We start from the raw sequence: 15884 nt of genomic DNA, 5'->3' as shown, positions 1-15884 counted from the left end.
GGGGGGCAGCTGAGGGGGCAGGAACGCTCTCGCGGCTCGGGAGGGCACAGCGGCAGTGCGGTCTGAGAGAGCGGGTCTGTTCTGCGGGCTCTGTTCTGCTGGTTTGTTTTGTGTATTCCCCTTATCTGTATCGTTGTTGTTACTGTTCCCTTTGTCTGCTGTTCTGTTAAACTGCCCTTATCCCGACCCACCAGTTTTCTGCCTGTTTCTTCTCATTCTCTTCTGCACGCTGGCGGGGGGAGGGGCGGCCGCGTGGCGCTTTTGTTGCCGGCGGCAGCCGAAACCAAAACATTAAATTTGGTGCCCAAGCGTGGGGCGGGGATAACGGCAGGGCTGAGCAGCGGGTGTTAAAACTGCTTTCTAGATTTTGTTATAACTTGTTGTACGTATTTACTGTGTTAGTTAAATAGTCGCCGGTAAAAAATGTTGCTGACTTTGCTCAGATGGCTGTGGTTTTTGAATCCTTATTTGCAGTATGTGTTTACTGCCATGCTGTTCATCATCACTGGAAAAAGGATTAGGATGATGATTTTACTGTACTGTATGATACTGACTTATGATATGATAACATCACTGTGCATGAAATTAGGCTTGTATTTGCATGCAGCACTGCGGTCATTTCCGTACCTCGGATCCTATGTCTTAGATTTTGTTAATAATCAAACCCAGTCTGTGGGGAAAACCGAAGGGGATACCTTCCCCCACTGTTTCACCCCCCCTCTCTCCCTCAGGCTGTTTCTAACTGCTTTTGAGAATTTCGAGTACCCGTGGGATGCTCAGGCCAGCACTCTCCTACTGTTCTGCCTCCTGAATGGGTTGCAGGTTTTGTTTAGGGTTAAACAAGTAGTTAAGAACATCGTGCAGAGACCTGCCCCGGGGCCGGATAGCTGTGAGTGGCTGGGTGTGTGGGACAGCATGGGCAGGTGTCTAGAGCAGTGGGCACCTCCGATGCTTTTTAAACTCACCCCTGAACACGTGCAGGATCCGGACAAACTAGTAAAATATCTGCAAAAAGTGTGCTGCCATCCTGGGAACTCGAGAGAGATACAAATCACCACAATGTGCTGGGGTCTGGCCCATGCCTACCGAGCTGCCCTGTTCAACCTCATTCAGTGCCCTAAAGGGGAAAGGGGGAGAAGCGAAGCGGCAGGCACTGCGGCTGGTGCTGCACCCCCAGCCGGCCCTGCAGCCCCTCCAGCCCAGCAGGCAGTCACAGCCCCCCCGACCGGCACCACGGCTGCTGCAGCCACTGGCGTTGTCCCGGCTGCCCCGGCGGGCACAGCAGCAGCTCCAGCCCCAGCTCCAGCTGCAGGCATCGCGGCTGAGCCCAGTGACCAACCTGTGCCGGTAGCAGTCACCCCCGTAAAACTAAAGAAAGACGCAAAGAGAGCAGATCGCTCCGGGAGGGATGACGATGAGCCAGCGTCATCGCGGGAGATAGAGACAGAGATCATCACCCGGTCCCTGTCCCTGGGCGAGCTGCGAGACGTGCGGAAAGATTTCACCCGCCACCCAGGCGAGCACATTGCCACCTGGCTGCTGCGGTGCTGGGATAACGGGGCCAGCAGCTTGGAATTAGAGGGCAAGGAAGCCAAGCAGCTGGGATCCCTGGCCAGCGATGGGGGCATTGACAAGGCCATTGGGAAGAAGGAACAAGTCCTCAGCCTCTGGAGGAGACTTCTGTCAGGTGTGAGGGAGAGGTACCCCTTCAGTGACGATTTTGTATGTTACCCTGGCAAGTGGACCAATATGGAAAGGGGTATTCAGTACTTGAGGGAATTAGCTGTGCGGGAGCTGGTTTATAATGAACCAGACGATGACCAGTTACCCACAGACCCAGATGAAGTCCAGTGCACACCATCTATGTGGAGGAAGTTTGTGCGGAGCGCACCCTCCTCATATGCCAACTCACTGGCAGTAGTAAACTGGAAAGGTAAAGAGGCACCAGCAGTGGATGAGGTGGCTGTCAGACTCCGGCAATATGAAGAAAGTCTCTCTTCCTCCCTTGTCTCAGCTGTGGAGAAACTGGCCTGGGAGGTCCGGCAAGTGAAAGAGAGTAGGTCCTACTCCCCTCCTGTACGAGCCAGTGTCTCAGCTGTTAGGGGCAAGCGTTTCTCTGCTCAGGAGAGGGAATATAGAGGCTATACACCACGGGGCACCCTGTGGTTTTACCTGCGTGACCACGGAGAGGACATGAGGAAGTGGGATGGAAAACCCACCTCCAGTCTAGAGGCACGAGTGCATGAGTTGCGAGGTAAAACAAGCACCAAAGGGGATTCTGTTAGGAAAGATGCCGCTCCAGTTTCTAGCAGCCAGCTCTCCAGACCAGGTAGACAGTTTGATTTTGATTCCGATCCTCTGGAGGGGACCTCCAAGTCATTTTTACCGCAGGTGAGCAGCAAATTCTCTGACCAGGATTAGAGGGGCCCTGCCTCCAGCCAGGTGGAGGAAAGGGACAACCGCGTTTATTGGACGGTGTGGATTTGGTGGCCTGGCACGTCAGATCCACAAGAGTATAAAGCTCTAGTGGACACTGGTGCACAGTGTACTTTAATGCCATCAGAGTTCAAAGGGTCAGAGTCCATTTGCATTTCTGGAGTGACAGGGGGGTCCCAAGAGCTGAGTGTACTGGAGGCTGAAGTGAGCCTCACTGGGCAGGACTGGCAGAAGCACCCCATTGTAACTGGCCCCGAGGCTCCGTGAATCCTTGGGATAGACTATCTTAGGAGAGGCTATTTCAAGGACCCAAAGGGGCATTGGTGGGCTTTTGGCATAGCTGCTGTGGAGAAGGAAGAAATTAAACAGCTGTCCATTTTGCCTGGTCTCTTGGAGGATCCTTCCGTTGTGGGGTTCCTGAGGGTTGAAGAACAACAGGTGCCAATCGCGACCACAACGGTGCACTGGCGACAGTATCGTACCAACCGAGACTCCCTTCTCCCCATTCATCAGCTGATCCTCCAGCTGGAGAGTCAAGGAGTGATCACCAAAACTCGCTCACCCTTTAATAGTCCCATATGGCCAGTGAGAAAATCTGCTGGAGAGTGGAGACTGACAGTAGACTACCGTGGCCTGAATGAAGTCACACCACCGCTGAGTGCTGCCGTGCCAGACATGTTAGAACTTCAATATCAGCTGGAGTCCAAGGCAGCCAAGTGGTATGCTACAACTGACATCGCTAATGCATTCTTCTCCATCCCTTTGGCAGCAGAGTGCAGGCCACAGTTTGCTTTCACCTGGAGGGGCACCCAGTACACCTGGAATTGACTGCCTCAGGGGTGGAAACACAGTCCCACCATTTGCCATGGACTAATCCAGACTGCACTGGAAAAGGGTGAAGCCCCAGAACATCTGCAGTACATCGACGACATCATTATATGGGGCGACACAGCGGAGGAGGTTTTTGAGAAAGGGGAGAAAATAGTTCAGATCCTTCTGAAAGCCGGTTTCGCCATTAAGCGAAGTAAAGTCAAGGGACCTGCTCAAGAGATCCAGTTTTTGGGAATAAAATGGCAGGATGGGCGCCGTCAAATCTCAATGGATGTCATCAACAAAATAGCAGCTATGTCTCCACCAACCAGCAAAAAGGAAGCACAGGCCTTCCTGCGTGTTGTGGGTTTTTGGAGGATGCACATCCCAAATTACAGCCAGATTGTAAGTCCTCTGTACCATGTGACTCGGAAGAAGAATGATTTTGAATGGGGCCCTGAGCAGCGACAGGCATTTGAACAAATTAAACAGGAGATAGTTCATGCTGTAGCCCTTGGTCCAGTCCGGTCAGGGCAAGATGTTAAAAACGTGCTCTACACCGCAGCCGGGGAGAATGGCCCAACCTGGAGTCTCTGGCAGAAAGCACCAGGGGAGACTCGAGGTCGACCCCTGGGGTTTTGGAGCTGGGGATACAAAGGATCCGAGGCCCGCTATACTCCCACTGAAAAAGAGATTCTGGCAGCATATGAAGGCGTTCGAGCTGCTTCAGAAGTGCACTGAAGCACAGCTCCTCCCAGCTCCACGATTGCCGGTCCTGGGCTGGATGTTCAAAGAGAGGATCCCCTCTACGCATCATGCCACCGATGCTACGTGGAGTAAGTGGGTCGCGCTGATCACCCAGCGCGCCCGAATGGGAAACCCCAGTCGCCCAGGAATTCTGGAGGTAATCATGGACTGGCCAGAAGGCAAAGATTTTGGAGCATCGCCAGAGGAGGAGGTGACATGTGCTGAAGAGGCCCCACTGCCAGAAGATAAGAAACAGTGTGCCCTGTTCACGGATGGGTCCTGTCGCATTGTGGGGAAGCAGCGGAGGTGGAAGGCTGCTGTATGGAGCCCTACATGACAAGTCGCGGAAACTGCCGAGGGAGAAGGTGAGTCAAGCCAGTTTGCAGAGGTGAAAGCCATCCAGCTGGCTTTAGACATTGCCAGTCGAGAGAAGTGGCCAGTGCTCTATCTTTACACCGACTCTTGGATGGTGGCCAATGCCTTGTGGGGGTGGCTGCAGCAATGGAAGAAGAACAACTGGCAGCGCAGACGCAAACCTATCTGGGCTGCTCCATTGTAGCAAGATATTGCTGCCCGTCTGGAGCAGTTGTCTGTAAAAGTCCGTCACGTGGACGCCCACGTCCCTAAGAGTCGGGCCACTGAGGAACATCAAAACAACCACCAGGTAGATCAGGCTGCTAAGATTGAAGTGGCTCAGGTGGATCTGGACTGGCAACATAAGGGTGAACTGTTTATAGCTTGGTGGGCCCATGACACCTCGGGCCACCAAGGAAGAGACGCGACATACCGATGGGCTCGTGACCGAGGGGTGGACTTGACTGTGGACACCATTGCACAGGTTATCCACGAATGTGAGACATGCACTGCAATCAAGCAAGCCAAGCGGGTAAAGCCTCAGTGGTCTGGAGGACAATGGCTAAAATATAAATATGGGGAGGCTTGGCAGATTGACTACATCACACTGCCACAAACCCGCCAAGGCAAGCGCTATGTGCTCACAATGGTGGAGGCCACCACCGGATCGCTGGAAACCTACCCTGTGCCCCATGCCACCGCCCAGAATATCATCCTGGGCCTGGAAAAACAAGTCCTATGGCGACACGGCACTCCCGAAAGAATTGAGTCGGACAACGGGACTCACTTTCGCAACAGCCTCATAGACACCTGGGCCAAAGAACACGGTATCGAGTGGGTGTATCACATCCCCTACCATGCACCAGCCTCTGGAAAGATCGAGCGGTACAATGGGCTGCTAAAAACCACTTCGAGGGCAATGGGGGGTGGGACTTTCAAAAACTGGGATACTCATTTAGCAAAGGCCACCTGGTTGGTTAACACCAGAGGGTCCACCAACCGGGCTGGTCCTGCCCAGTTAAAACCTCAGCGCCCCACAGAAGGAGATAAAGTCCCTGTAGTGCACGTGCGGAACATGTTAGGGAAGACGGTTTGGGTTAATCCTGCCTCGGGCAAAGGCAAGCCCGTCCACGGGATTGCTTTTGCTCAAGGACCTGGGTGTACCTGGTGGGTAATGCGGAAGGATGGGGAAGTCCGATGTGTACCTCATGGGGATTTGATTTTGGGTGAGAATAGTCCATAAATAAATAAATTGTATAAAGTTAATTGTTAAATAACCCTGTCACTCTCTGTTATCACTGTTACAATTGTTATGTGTTGTACCAGTAGTATCGTAGTAAGAATCGTCCAGATTAAGGAACGATGGACTTTTTGATGAAAACCTAGCAGAGCACAGCGATGATGGGACTGGACCTGGTTTTCAACAACTGGCACCCAGCAAATTCATCGAGATCGACATCTCCAACCTGCAGACTGTGGGCCCGGGCCGCACCAGATACATCAGCCGTGAGCTCCGGATGCAGCAAGTGACCGCCCATCACCACACATCACCTCTCCTGCCACGGAAGACCATTACGACAGATGGAGCCTGAAGTCATGGATTAAATGAACTCAATGGACACTTTAGAGTGATGATCCATAGACTAAGGGAATGATATCTGGAGACAGGAGAAGTGGTGGTGATCAACTGGACAATGGGGGACCTGGGCATGACGTAGATGGTATGGGATAAGGGGTGGATAATGTCCTGGGTTTGGCCAGGACAGGGTTAATTTTCACCGGACTCCAGGAAGGGGCACAGCCGGAGGGGGGCTGACCCACTTGGCCAAACAGAGCCTGGTATTCCATACCCTGTGCCGTCACTCTGGGTTCCGGTGGGGGGGAGCTGGGAGGCGGGAACGGTCTTGCGGCTCAGGAGGGCACAGCGGCGGTGCGGTCTGAGAGAGAGGTTCTGTTCTGCTGGTTTGTTTTGTGTATTCCCCTTTTTCTGTATCGTTGTTGTTACTGTTCCCTTTGTTTGCTGTTCTGTTAAACTGCCCTTATCCCGACCCACCAGTTTCTGCCTCTTTCTTTCCATTCTCCTCTGCACCGCGGCGGGGAGAGGGGTGGCCACGTAGTGCTTTTGTTACTGGCTGCAGCCAAACTAGAACAGTAACACTGACCCCAAGGTTTCCACAGCAGTCACCCTTTGCTCATCGCATTGATCAGTACTTCAGTTCTAATGTACTCCACCATCCCATTTTGCACCCCAACAAAAAATACACTGCACAGTTACAACAGAAGAATGAGCACTTTATAACCAAAATGGCAGGTTTTATTAACCATCCTCCTCCCAAATTAACTCTATTTTTCTTATGTGACCAAACCACAGGAGAGTTGCTCAAGCTGTTTATTATTGCACTTCCAATGCTGCAAGAAACTGAATGCCACAAAAAAAAATCCTCTTAATTCTCCTCTAATGCAATTTGATTTTCTAGTTCAACAAAAGTGTTATGATAGGACTACAACCAACCTTTTGCTTAGTACAGTAATTATAATGGGGAAATATTTTTAATCTTCAAAGTCAAAGATTTCTTAAATGACTCTGATTTGGCATCTGTGCAGAGGATCCTCGAAACCTTACAGTTCCAAACTGATTTATTAATTATGGAAAAAGAAAAAGACACACAAATGCCATGCTTGTCTGCTACTGAATCTGTGCAATGTGTCCAGTGACTTAAATCTTTAATTACCATTGCTTGAACAACTGCCGAAAAATGGCTCCAAATAAGATTGGCTCTACTATACTGTGTGATAATACGTTCCTCCTTTGAATCTGATATGAAGATGCCCATTAGGTACAGCCACAGTCCTCCCAATTACAGACCTGTTGGCAAAGTCTGCTGGCCACCTGGGGATCTGAGAGGTAAGGGGCATGGAAATAGTAATATCAGACTACCCCCGTAACTCATCTACAACCTATGGAGCTGCAGGCAGTCACCTTTCCTCTTGCTCTCACACTTGGGTCTGCTCAGGTTAGCACAGTGCTCTCTCCACTGTCAATATGCAGACCCAAAAGGAAATGTTAGATGTTTCCATCCATTTGCGATTTTGTTTGTCTAATATATCATTGCTGTCCCAACACAGCATTATCAGACACCAAGCTGTAGCTCCTGCAACATCCAGCCTTCAAAGTTTCTTCAAGAATTTCTGTTGACTTCAGCTGTGCCACTATGAACGCAGTGAGAAGGAAACACACACATGGACACACCCTCCCTTCCCAGAACAGGCACCTCTGAATACGCACATGGGATTAAAGTTAAGCAGCTGGGAACCTTCTGACTAAATACGGGTGCATCTAATGAAATTAGGCATGCGTAAACTTAGAAAGTCCAGAAGAAGGGTGGGTTAACTTGCTTCTTGGATGGAGGCAAGTTGTAGGAACCTAAGCCCCAGCTTGGTTTTCAGCTGGAGCGAGCCTTTGTCTGTGAGCAGAAATTAAAAGGCGTTTGGGGGAGACACAAAGCTGAATTTAACCAGCCAACTTGTAGGCTGGGCAGGGTGTATCTTCCCTTTTATAACCCCAAAAGCCCAGCACATGAAAGCAATAGAGATTAGACTGAGGAAAATGGACTTTTCGCATTTCTCTTTTGATCAGTAACAGAAAAAAGGGAAAATAAACCAGGGGCAAGTCAGTCCAGAATATTCTTCCATTTTAAATTGAGAGCTTCAGACTACAGCTGAAGCTACTACTTTTGTATACAAGGGGAAGATGGCATTTAATTCTGTTTTTTTTTTTGCTACAACTTAGCAGTTTGCAAGAACCCTAACAAGATTTTTGTTTAAATGACGTTTAAATAACAGGCTTTTTAAAACCATGAGAAAGGACAGTCTGTGTTTACAAAAGTGACAAGTCATCAAAGCAGAAACAATAGATGACAATGTGACTAACAAGAAAAGAGGAAAATGACGCGGAGAAAAGAGCAACACCCACAGCATTAAACACGACAGCCACTTACGCTTTTTCCAGAAATGCGTCCCTTGACATGTTCTGTGCCAACAGATTTGTTGCCAGACTGAACACTTCATCTGACCATTCCTATATAGAGAAAATTTGATTAAATGAGGCTTCATTTAGATGTTTACTTACACAATGCAAAATATTTTCAAAAATTATATCGTTAGCAAAATGTGCCTAGTTAAAGTCTGAACTTGATTACAGCTTCTTTCCTTGTCTGAAAGACCTGATTTTCTCATGCTGCAAAAAAATGAAGATGCTTACAAATGTTTTATTAAAAGGTATCTTATTCCACTGAACTGAAAAACAAAAAAATAATCATGCAGATAAATGTCTGATGCAGAACACATTCAAGTTCCTGGAGGATGTGCAATAAACACCCCAGAAAAATACATTTTCTTGTGTGTTGGACACTGCTCTGGTTGACACACTAAGGATAACAAAGGAGCCTCTAAACCACCATTCTTATCAAATGAAGCTGAAATGGGCTTAAATCTCTCTGAAGACAGACAGACCTGACAGGGTGGGATACAGACTGTACCATAGCAAGACTCTTGCTTCAACATCCCCTCTTGTAAGAGTTCATTGTGACAGCGTCTGCATCACTCTCTCCACAGATCGTGAAATAATTCAGACAACAAATATCACGCCTTATCTTTTCTGAGTGCCAGATTAAGAACTGTAAGTACCGACTCTAAGAATCTATCAGCCAACATAAGAAACACGCTTGAAAAACCCAAACCAGTAGAAATACATAGGAATAAATTTAAATTATTCTGATATACTGGGAAGAAGATGCAACTCCAAACAGAAAAGCTCTTCTCCCCCCTACCGTACATCCTTACACTGTGGTCCTGTCCCTCGCTAAAATTATTTTTCCCTCTTGCTACACTGACACAGAGAAGTAATGGCCTCCAGCTCCTCATGGGACATCTCCTCATCTTCTCATTTCTCTGCATGTTGATGAAGTCCTTCCCTTAGGTTTCTGCCCTTTCCCAGGTTCCCAGCAAGGCTGATCCATGATTATAATTTGAAGTTTAGACTCTCACTGCTCGTCCTGTCACTCTCCTCCCTTGCAGCTTCTCATTGACAACTTCAGCGCATTCTTCTTTGCTAACCTGGTGCTTATTTACAGTCTTTAACTGCAATCCTTTTTAATCACAACTGCAGTTTTGGATTGGCTTTGTTTCATCTCTATAAACGAAAGGAATGAAAATAAACCATGCCTTTGCAGACAATGTGATTTTCTTTTTTTTTTTTTTTTTTTTACTTGATGAAGTTTTCAGAGTTTCTTTGAAACTGAACCTGAGCTTCCTGTCACATCAGTCCACATCCAAATCTCATCACCACACACCCTTTCAGATGCATAGTCTTTGGAGGCATTGCCTCTCCTTGGTCCTTCTTCTTCTTGAGAAAAAATACAAAAGAAAAGAGATGTCATGCTGACAAAAATTGATAACGATGAAAAATATCAGTGACTTCCAATGAAACAAATATTGTTGTCACTTTGGACATTATGACTTCTTTTACCTAGAAAGTCTCAAGTTTCTGCGTGACTAGGTGATCAATTTGAGAGGATCAGAAGGTACAATTTTTTTTCTATTTTTTTAATGTGCTAAGATTTGTTCCCTAAAGTTATCAGATCTTGTTCCTGAAACAGGTCTATCACAGTTGCTCCCAACAAGGAAGAGATAAGGCTACCTGTATGCCTACTGTTACATGGGCCTTTGACATCCTTCAGCTACCAGATCCTTCAGCCCACCCCAGCACAACCTCAGCCCTAAGCAGCTGGGACAACACACCTCGCCGTGACGGGTATTTCTGGCAGAGAAACCTTCCTCCCTCACACTCAGACTTGTGTTTCTGGAGGTAAACCACTGCTGCCAAGATAGCCCTTCTCTCCCCCTCTAATGACTGGTTCCACTTTTTTTCTTTTCTTGTTTTTCCTTCTTAGGTCTAATTTGAAAAAAGACGTGTGTGAGAAAGAAAAGAAGGACTTGGGTTTGTTAGCAACATCACTGCTTTGCTGTGACTCCTGGAACTGAAAGAGTATTAAGTGCAGCATTTTTTTTTCTTCTTCTTGGCAACTCATTTTTCCAGGCTCAAAATAGGCTCATTTTGTAAACACTGCTTTGTTTAGGTGCTAATAATAGCAGTTAAAACTTCTCTCTGTGACAGTAATGGCTGCAAAGATTAATGGCAACATAAACTATCATTTAAAAATTGAAAATACATTGGCCTTTAACAGATCTTAATAGACTTTGCTTAGATCTCACTGACTCTGCTGGGCTTAAAACTGAAGTATTTTGTACAAAACAGAAGTAGGGCACTTCAGGAGCATCTCACACCCGAGTTCCTCCTTCCCTCTGTCCGAGCACTTATTGACAAGAATGTAAGCGGAACTCCATTTTTATATAAATAATGCTTTGTGACGGGCACATAAACAGTCTTTCTATGTTTCTTGCTAGTTTTTCCTGGCTTTTCAAGTGATCACATTGCTCTTGCCAAATACTTCAAGGGCTACCTCCAGACTGAGCCATTTCTAACGATGCAGGTGGCAAGTCAACAAGTCACAAGCAATACTTGCTCATTGCCATTCCCATTTTAGGGTCTTCATTCCAGCCACCCTAGAACCACAGCCAAAAAACCAAGATCAGAAAAATATGCTGAGGATAACATCATCTTTCCAGTCACTGGTCTGAACCCTCAGCAGGAGGGGAAACAACAGCCCTGAGCACAGACTCGAGGAAATAAAGGAGATGCTTTGGACTGACTTTGATGGGCTTGCATCAAGCTGTGAGCCAAGATGCATCTCACCACTTTAGCTACCAAATGGCTCTGTTTCCTTGGTTTTGCTGCATGGTACAGAGCAAAGCCCATACTCTTAACTCCTTGCATGATGCACTCTGCAGCTGTCTTTACCAGCAGCAGCGACTCCAGAAGGCTGCACTCGGTGAGAGCGCTCCGCAGGGTAGAAAGCTTTTATGTGTAGAAAGAAAACAGCCTACTGCGGAAAGGTTATAACAGCCTCTGAATCACCACAGTAGCTGCAGACTCCTATACAGATGTAATGCAAAAGGAAAATATAAATCTGGGTATTCTGAAATAGAACTCTACTAGTGCTAACAAACTTGTTGCAGACTGGAAGACTCTGATCCTGTCTGGTAGCAGAAGAACCCAGCCTTCCAACACTCCACTCTAAGCAAGTCCCGTCCATCATGATAAGAGCTCCCTGAACTCCATCTCCTCTTGGCTATGCCCTGTTACACCAATTCATATTTATATAATTCCTGTGAACTTTACTAACAAATTATTTAGCTGTTCTGTGCTTTGGCAGGTAGCAAATAAGCAGCAGTTCATTTGAAAATCTGTTGCTCAGTGAAGTAATTTCTCTCCTCTATTACATGCATCAGGATGCATACCGTAAGACATTTATCTGAACAGAAGAGATGAGATTTTTTTCATAAGACAAGACAGCACACATTTTTAAAAACACTTCCTTCAAATCAGAACTGACTACGTGTGAAGGCAATGTTTCTCGCACATTTGTTTTTGGTGGGAGGTTAACAAAGCAAGCTGCTGCAATTCTACACTTTTGGCATCCTTATGAATTTTACATTAAAAAATATATCAAATGGACATGAATTTATATGGTTTGTTTTACCATTTTATTATATTGATCAAGCTCTTAAATATGCCTATGGAGCTGGAAAAATAAAGACGTATGCTGGAAAGCATAGTATAGCACAACTTGTGAATCATCTTTGACTACATCATTTTACTTATGGAGGAATTTGTCAGCTCTTAGAGGTGGATCTGATCCAAAGCTCATCAAACTGAGGAGAAACAGAATTCCTTGGCTTCTGGATAAGGGTCTGTATAGCCAGGATGGACTAGTGTGGTGAGAACAGAGTTGGCATGAGAGGCACAAAAGAGAGCGAGAAGAAAGAGATGGCAAAAATGGGATGTTTGCTTTTGAAGTTACTGGATTTGGGACGAGAATGAAATGCTGTAGAGGAGACACAGAGGTTCACAGGTTGGACTTCTGCATGTTGGGAATGGAGAAAAAGAGGATCCGATCAGAATAAGGTTCTAGAATAAACTACTTTCTTTACCCTGGCTTCTGCAGTGGTATGTTTGTGGATGCTCACAAATCCTACCCCAAGACAGATACACCCATCTGAAAATAAGCAAGCACTGTATCAGTGCTTCGTCTCTTCATCATCAAGATGTGTATAGCGATCTGCCTTTTAGACCATTACCTAACGAATTTCAAGCTGCATTCTTTGAACAAACCAGCTGCTCAGTGCCCTTCAGCTCATCACTTGAAACATTAGTTACTTTTTCCTGCACGAAACAGTACATCACAACTACATCATCATTTCTAGCTCTGTATTTATTTCACTTAAAGCAAGCCGAATAGCCCAAGGCTTGTATTTTCACAAATTTCCCACAACCTGGCCAGTAGATGTGATGAACAGAGTTTGTAGCAGAACAGGAATCCTTCTGCAAAGCAAGAAAGCTCCACAATTGAATAATTTTAACTGCCTCACTAAAACCATTAGAGTTTACTTTGCCTTTATTCTTCTCCAGTGAAGGACGGATTGATACTTGTCACACAACTTGAAAAATGAGGTACCACAAAGGAAAGGTTAATCCAAAAAATATTCATACACTGAAAAGGGAAAGGTGGGGGAGATTTTCACTGGCACTTGCTTTCCCTGGAACATCAGCAAGAGGAACGGTCAAAATTTGCATGTGTGACATTGAAAACTTCCTGCATTTACATGCCTTCGCAGGGGTTTCTGAAGAGATGGTTTGTGTCTGATGTGCTTATTTATGATGACTTCTCTGAGTCACTACATGGGTCCTGGAGATAAGGACCAGATTCCATGGCCTAGCTCATATAAAGTTGGAAAACATGTTAAAAAATTAAGAATTTTTAGATGCATTCAACAGTGATCAAACTCTCCTCTCGTTGGAACAATCAGGTTATTTAGCATGATTTCAGGGCAAGCACAGCTAATCTGCAATGCTTTGAAAATCCATCCCCAGGCTACAGTGCTGATTGATAAAATATGGATTTATTTGGTCTGCAGCATTTACAAATAACAAGGAAGACTCTGATTCTTAGCTACTCAGATTGTGGGATTTACTCAGGATTTAGAGCAGCCAAGCTTTTCTAACATAATACCAATTTCTGCACTGTTCTAACAAATAGATTGTGGTTCACTGATTGCTGGCAAGACAGGAAAGAGAAAAAGAAGGACATACGCTTCTGATTTATGTGATTTTTCCTCTTCCTTGGTAAGGGCTAACAATTTTTGCTGTTAAACTTTAGCATATCTTTTCATTTTCCATCACATGCTTAGGTTTTTTCCCAAAGAATTGTTTCAATTGCTTTCACTTTTGTACCGTTAAGATTTCTTAACCACCCCTGTGGGGTATAGCTCAGCATTTTCAAGTCTGAGGACAGCACTTCCTGCTCAGCAGTCCAGGGACCACCACTCCTTTTGTTTCTGTTCTTTCATATCACAGAAACAGTGCAAACTGTTTTTACCAAATAGACTATCGGTTAATGAAACTTGGCAAACAAAAATATATCTTTCCTAGGTTAAGGTTTTCATCCTATGATATTTTTTTAACCTGGTGTGGCTATCCTTGTTGCCTGTGAGGTGACAAAGTAACTCTTTACTGTTGTTAAATAACAGCAGTCAAGGGAATAATTTTCTTTTTAGCTCAATCTAGTGGACTGGAGGATGTAAACCATATGAAAGTGTGTTCTCTGCGTGGTTATCTGGTGGCTGTCATCAGTCTATTTACACGAATGGAAAGAGGAGTAGCTTCTGAATGTCGATTAGGATAGGTAAATCAAAGAGCTCCCACTTCATTGAACACAACTGAGTCATTTAGAAAATGGAAGAATAAACAGGCACTAAATTCAGTCATAACTTTCTTGTCACACACAACTGTTTTACGTGGTGTGTTGGACAGAAACAAAAGGACTCTATACCTGCATGGAAAAAACCCTTTACTAAGGTAACGACATTGACTTCACAATTCTTATCAAGGGCTATCAGCAGACAAAACACTATGCTTCAAGTTATCCTTTGAACGCGAACAGAAGCAGTCACGTCCCTTATATTAAGCGTCCGACTGGTGACATACTTCAGTATACAAGGTAGAGCTATAGATTCCCACTACTCTGATATACGCCAACTTTTAAAAGGCAACCATTTACAACCCTTGATCTCACAGATGATCCATAATTTTCACACACATAGAACAAGCATAAAAGGCTGATAACTACTGAAAGATACTGATATATGTTTGGGGAGTCACAGCATGCTAATAGCTGAGTAAAAATTTGCATGTACCATTATTTTCACAGTGCTTATTTGGGCTTTACAAGCAATGTTCTGAAGATGAGCACACAGCAGGGGCACAAACTTTGCTGAATAAACTCCCTAAAAAAATGATCACACACTTCTTCTCAGGTACCGAGCGGCACAGCTCCGTACCGGAACTGAGGTTCATTTTACAGCAATCTCCACTTTTATCTCATTTAAACATCTCTCAAAACAATCCTTTAAAAACATTAATTTTATATGACATAGATTAATGTATATTACCTTTGCTATATCCTCTTGGAATGCCACCAAGTTCAAGTATGATATATTGACCAGGTCTGGACCATAGACAACAGTTATCATTCGATTTTCCAGTCGACCTCCTAGGTTCCCAGCATCCAACAGTTCACGCAGTTTCGGATCCTACAGGTAAATACATTACAAAATAGTTAAAAATCTTTTGCAAATACTTACACTAGAAGAGGTGAATATTTTCACAAATACTTCAATTTTGAAAAATTGTGTTATTTTGAACATTTTCAACATGATGGCAGTAGGTTTCGATCCAGATAATTATTAATTAAAATATTTAAAGTTATTAACCCAGAATATAAAGAAAATCACTACTGTAAATCCTTCAAAGCCATTGAGCTCTGTATTGGTACAGTACAGACTAAAAGCTGTCCAGCTGATGGCCACACATTCCTATTCTCAGCTATTTTGTCTCATAATTTAAGCACATGTAACTTCTTTTGCTTGTCAAAATAACACAATCTGTTCAAAGACTACTGTCCTCAGCAGAGAGATTCTCTGTGATTTTCATGGATTTTTGATAAAGCTCAAAATAGAACTTAGTTTTGCCTAAAGTACTGACAAGGCAGACGGGAATTAACTATCTTAAACACTATGCATTGAATAATGGAATTTTTGTGATGCCATCCTCATTCTTCTTCATGTCCAAAAGACCACACATTATTTAAATTATGAGAAATATTCCATTTATATTTAGATTTAGTAATTTTTTCAGGTTTATATCCAATACAGAAATGACTACATAACATTTCTGTGAAGGAAAGATATATTCAGTGACTTTTATCAGCTAATAATAGCCTGAACCACAGCTTCATTGGTCACATAAGCACGCGAGGAACAAGTGCAGGTTTTTCTGCAACTCTGCTACTTTCTCTTAG

General features: G+C 45.0%; 1 protein-coding gene across 5 annotated transcripts in view; it reads right to left on the bottom strand.

The window, feature by feature from the left end:
- The window catches only part of PLCB1 (phospholipase C beta 1), a 425067-nt gene that overhangs the window by 152372 nt on the left and 256811 nt on the right, over positions 1–15884 (bottom strand). For all 5 annotated transcript variants that reach the window (XM_075413467.1, XM_075413470.1, XM_075413466.1 and 2 more), the window contains exons 4-5: positions 14977–15117; positions 8346–8425 (exon numbers count right to left, since the gene is read on the bottom strand). In XM_075413467.1, coding sequence (XP_075269582.1) covers positions 8346–8425; positions 14977–15117 — 221 coding nt within the window. The remainder of the gene's footprint in view (positions 1–8345; positions 8426–14976; positions 15118–15884) is intronic.

The sequence above is a fragment of the Opisthocomus hoazin genome, chromosome 2 (genome assembly GCF_030867145.1).
Source record: "Opisthocomus hoazin isolate bOpiHoa1 chromosome 2, bOpiHoa1.hap1, whole genome shotgun sequence".
NCBI lineage: Eukaryota > Metazoa > Chordata > Aves > Opisthocomiformes > Opisthocomidae > Opisthocomus > Opisthocomus hoazin.
This window is presented reverse-complemented; position numbering and strand designations above follow the sequence as displayed.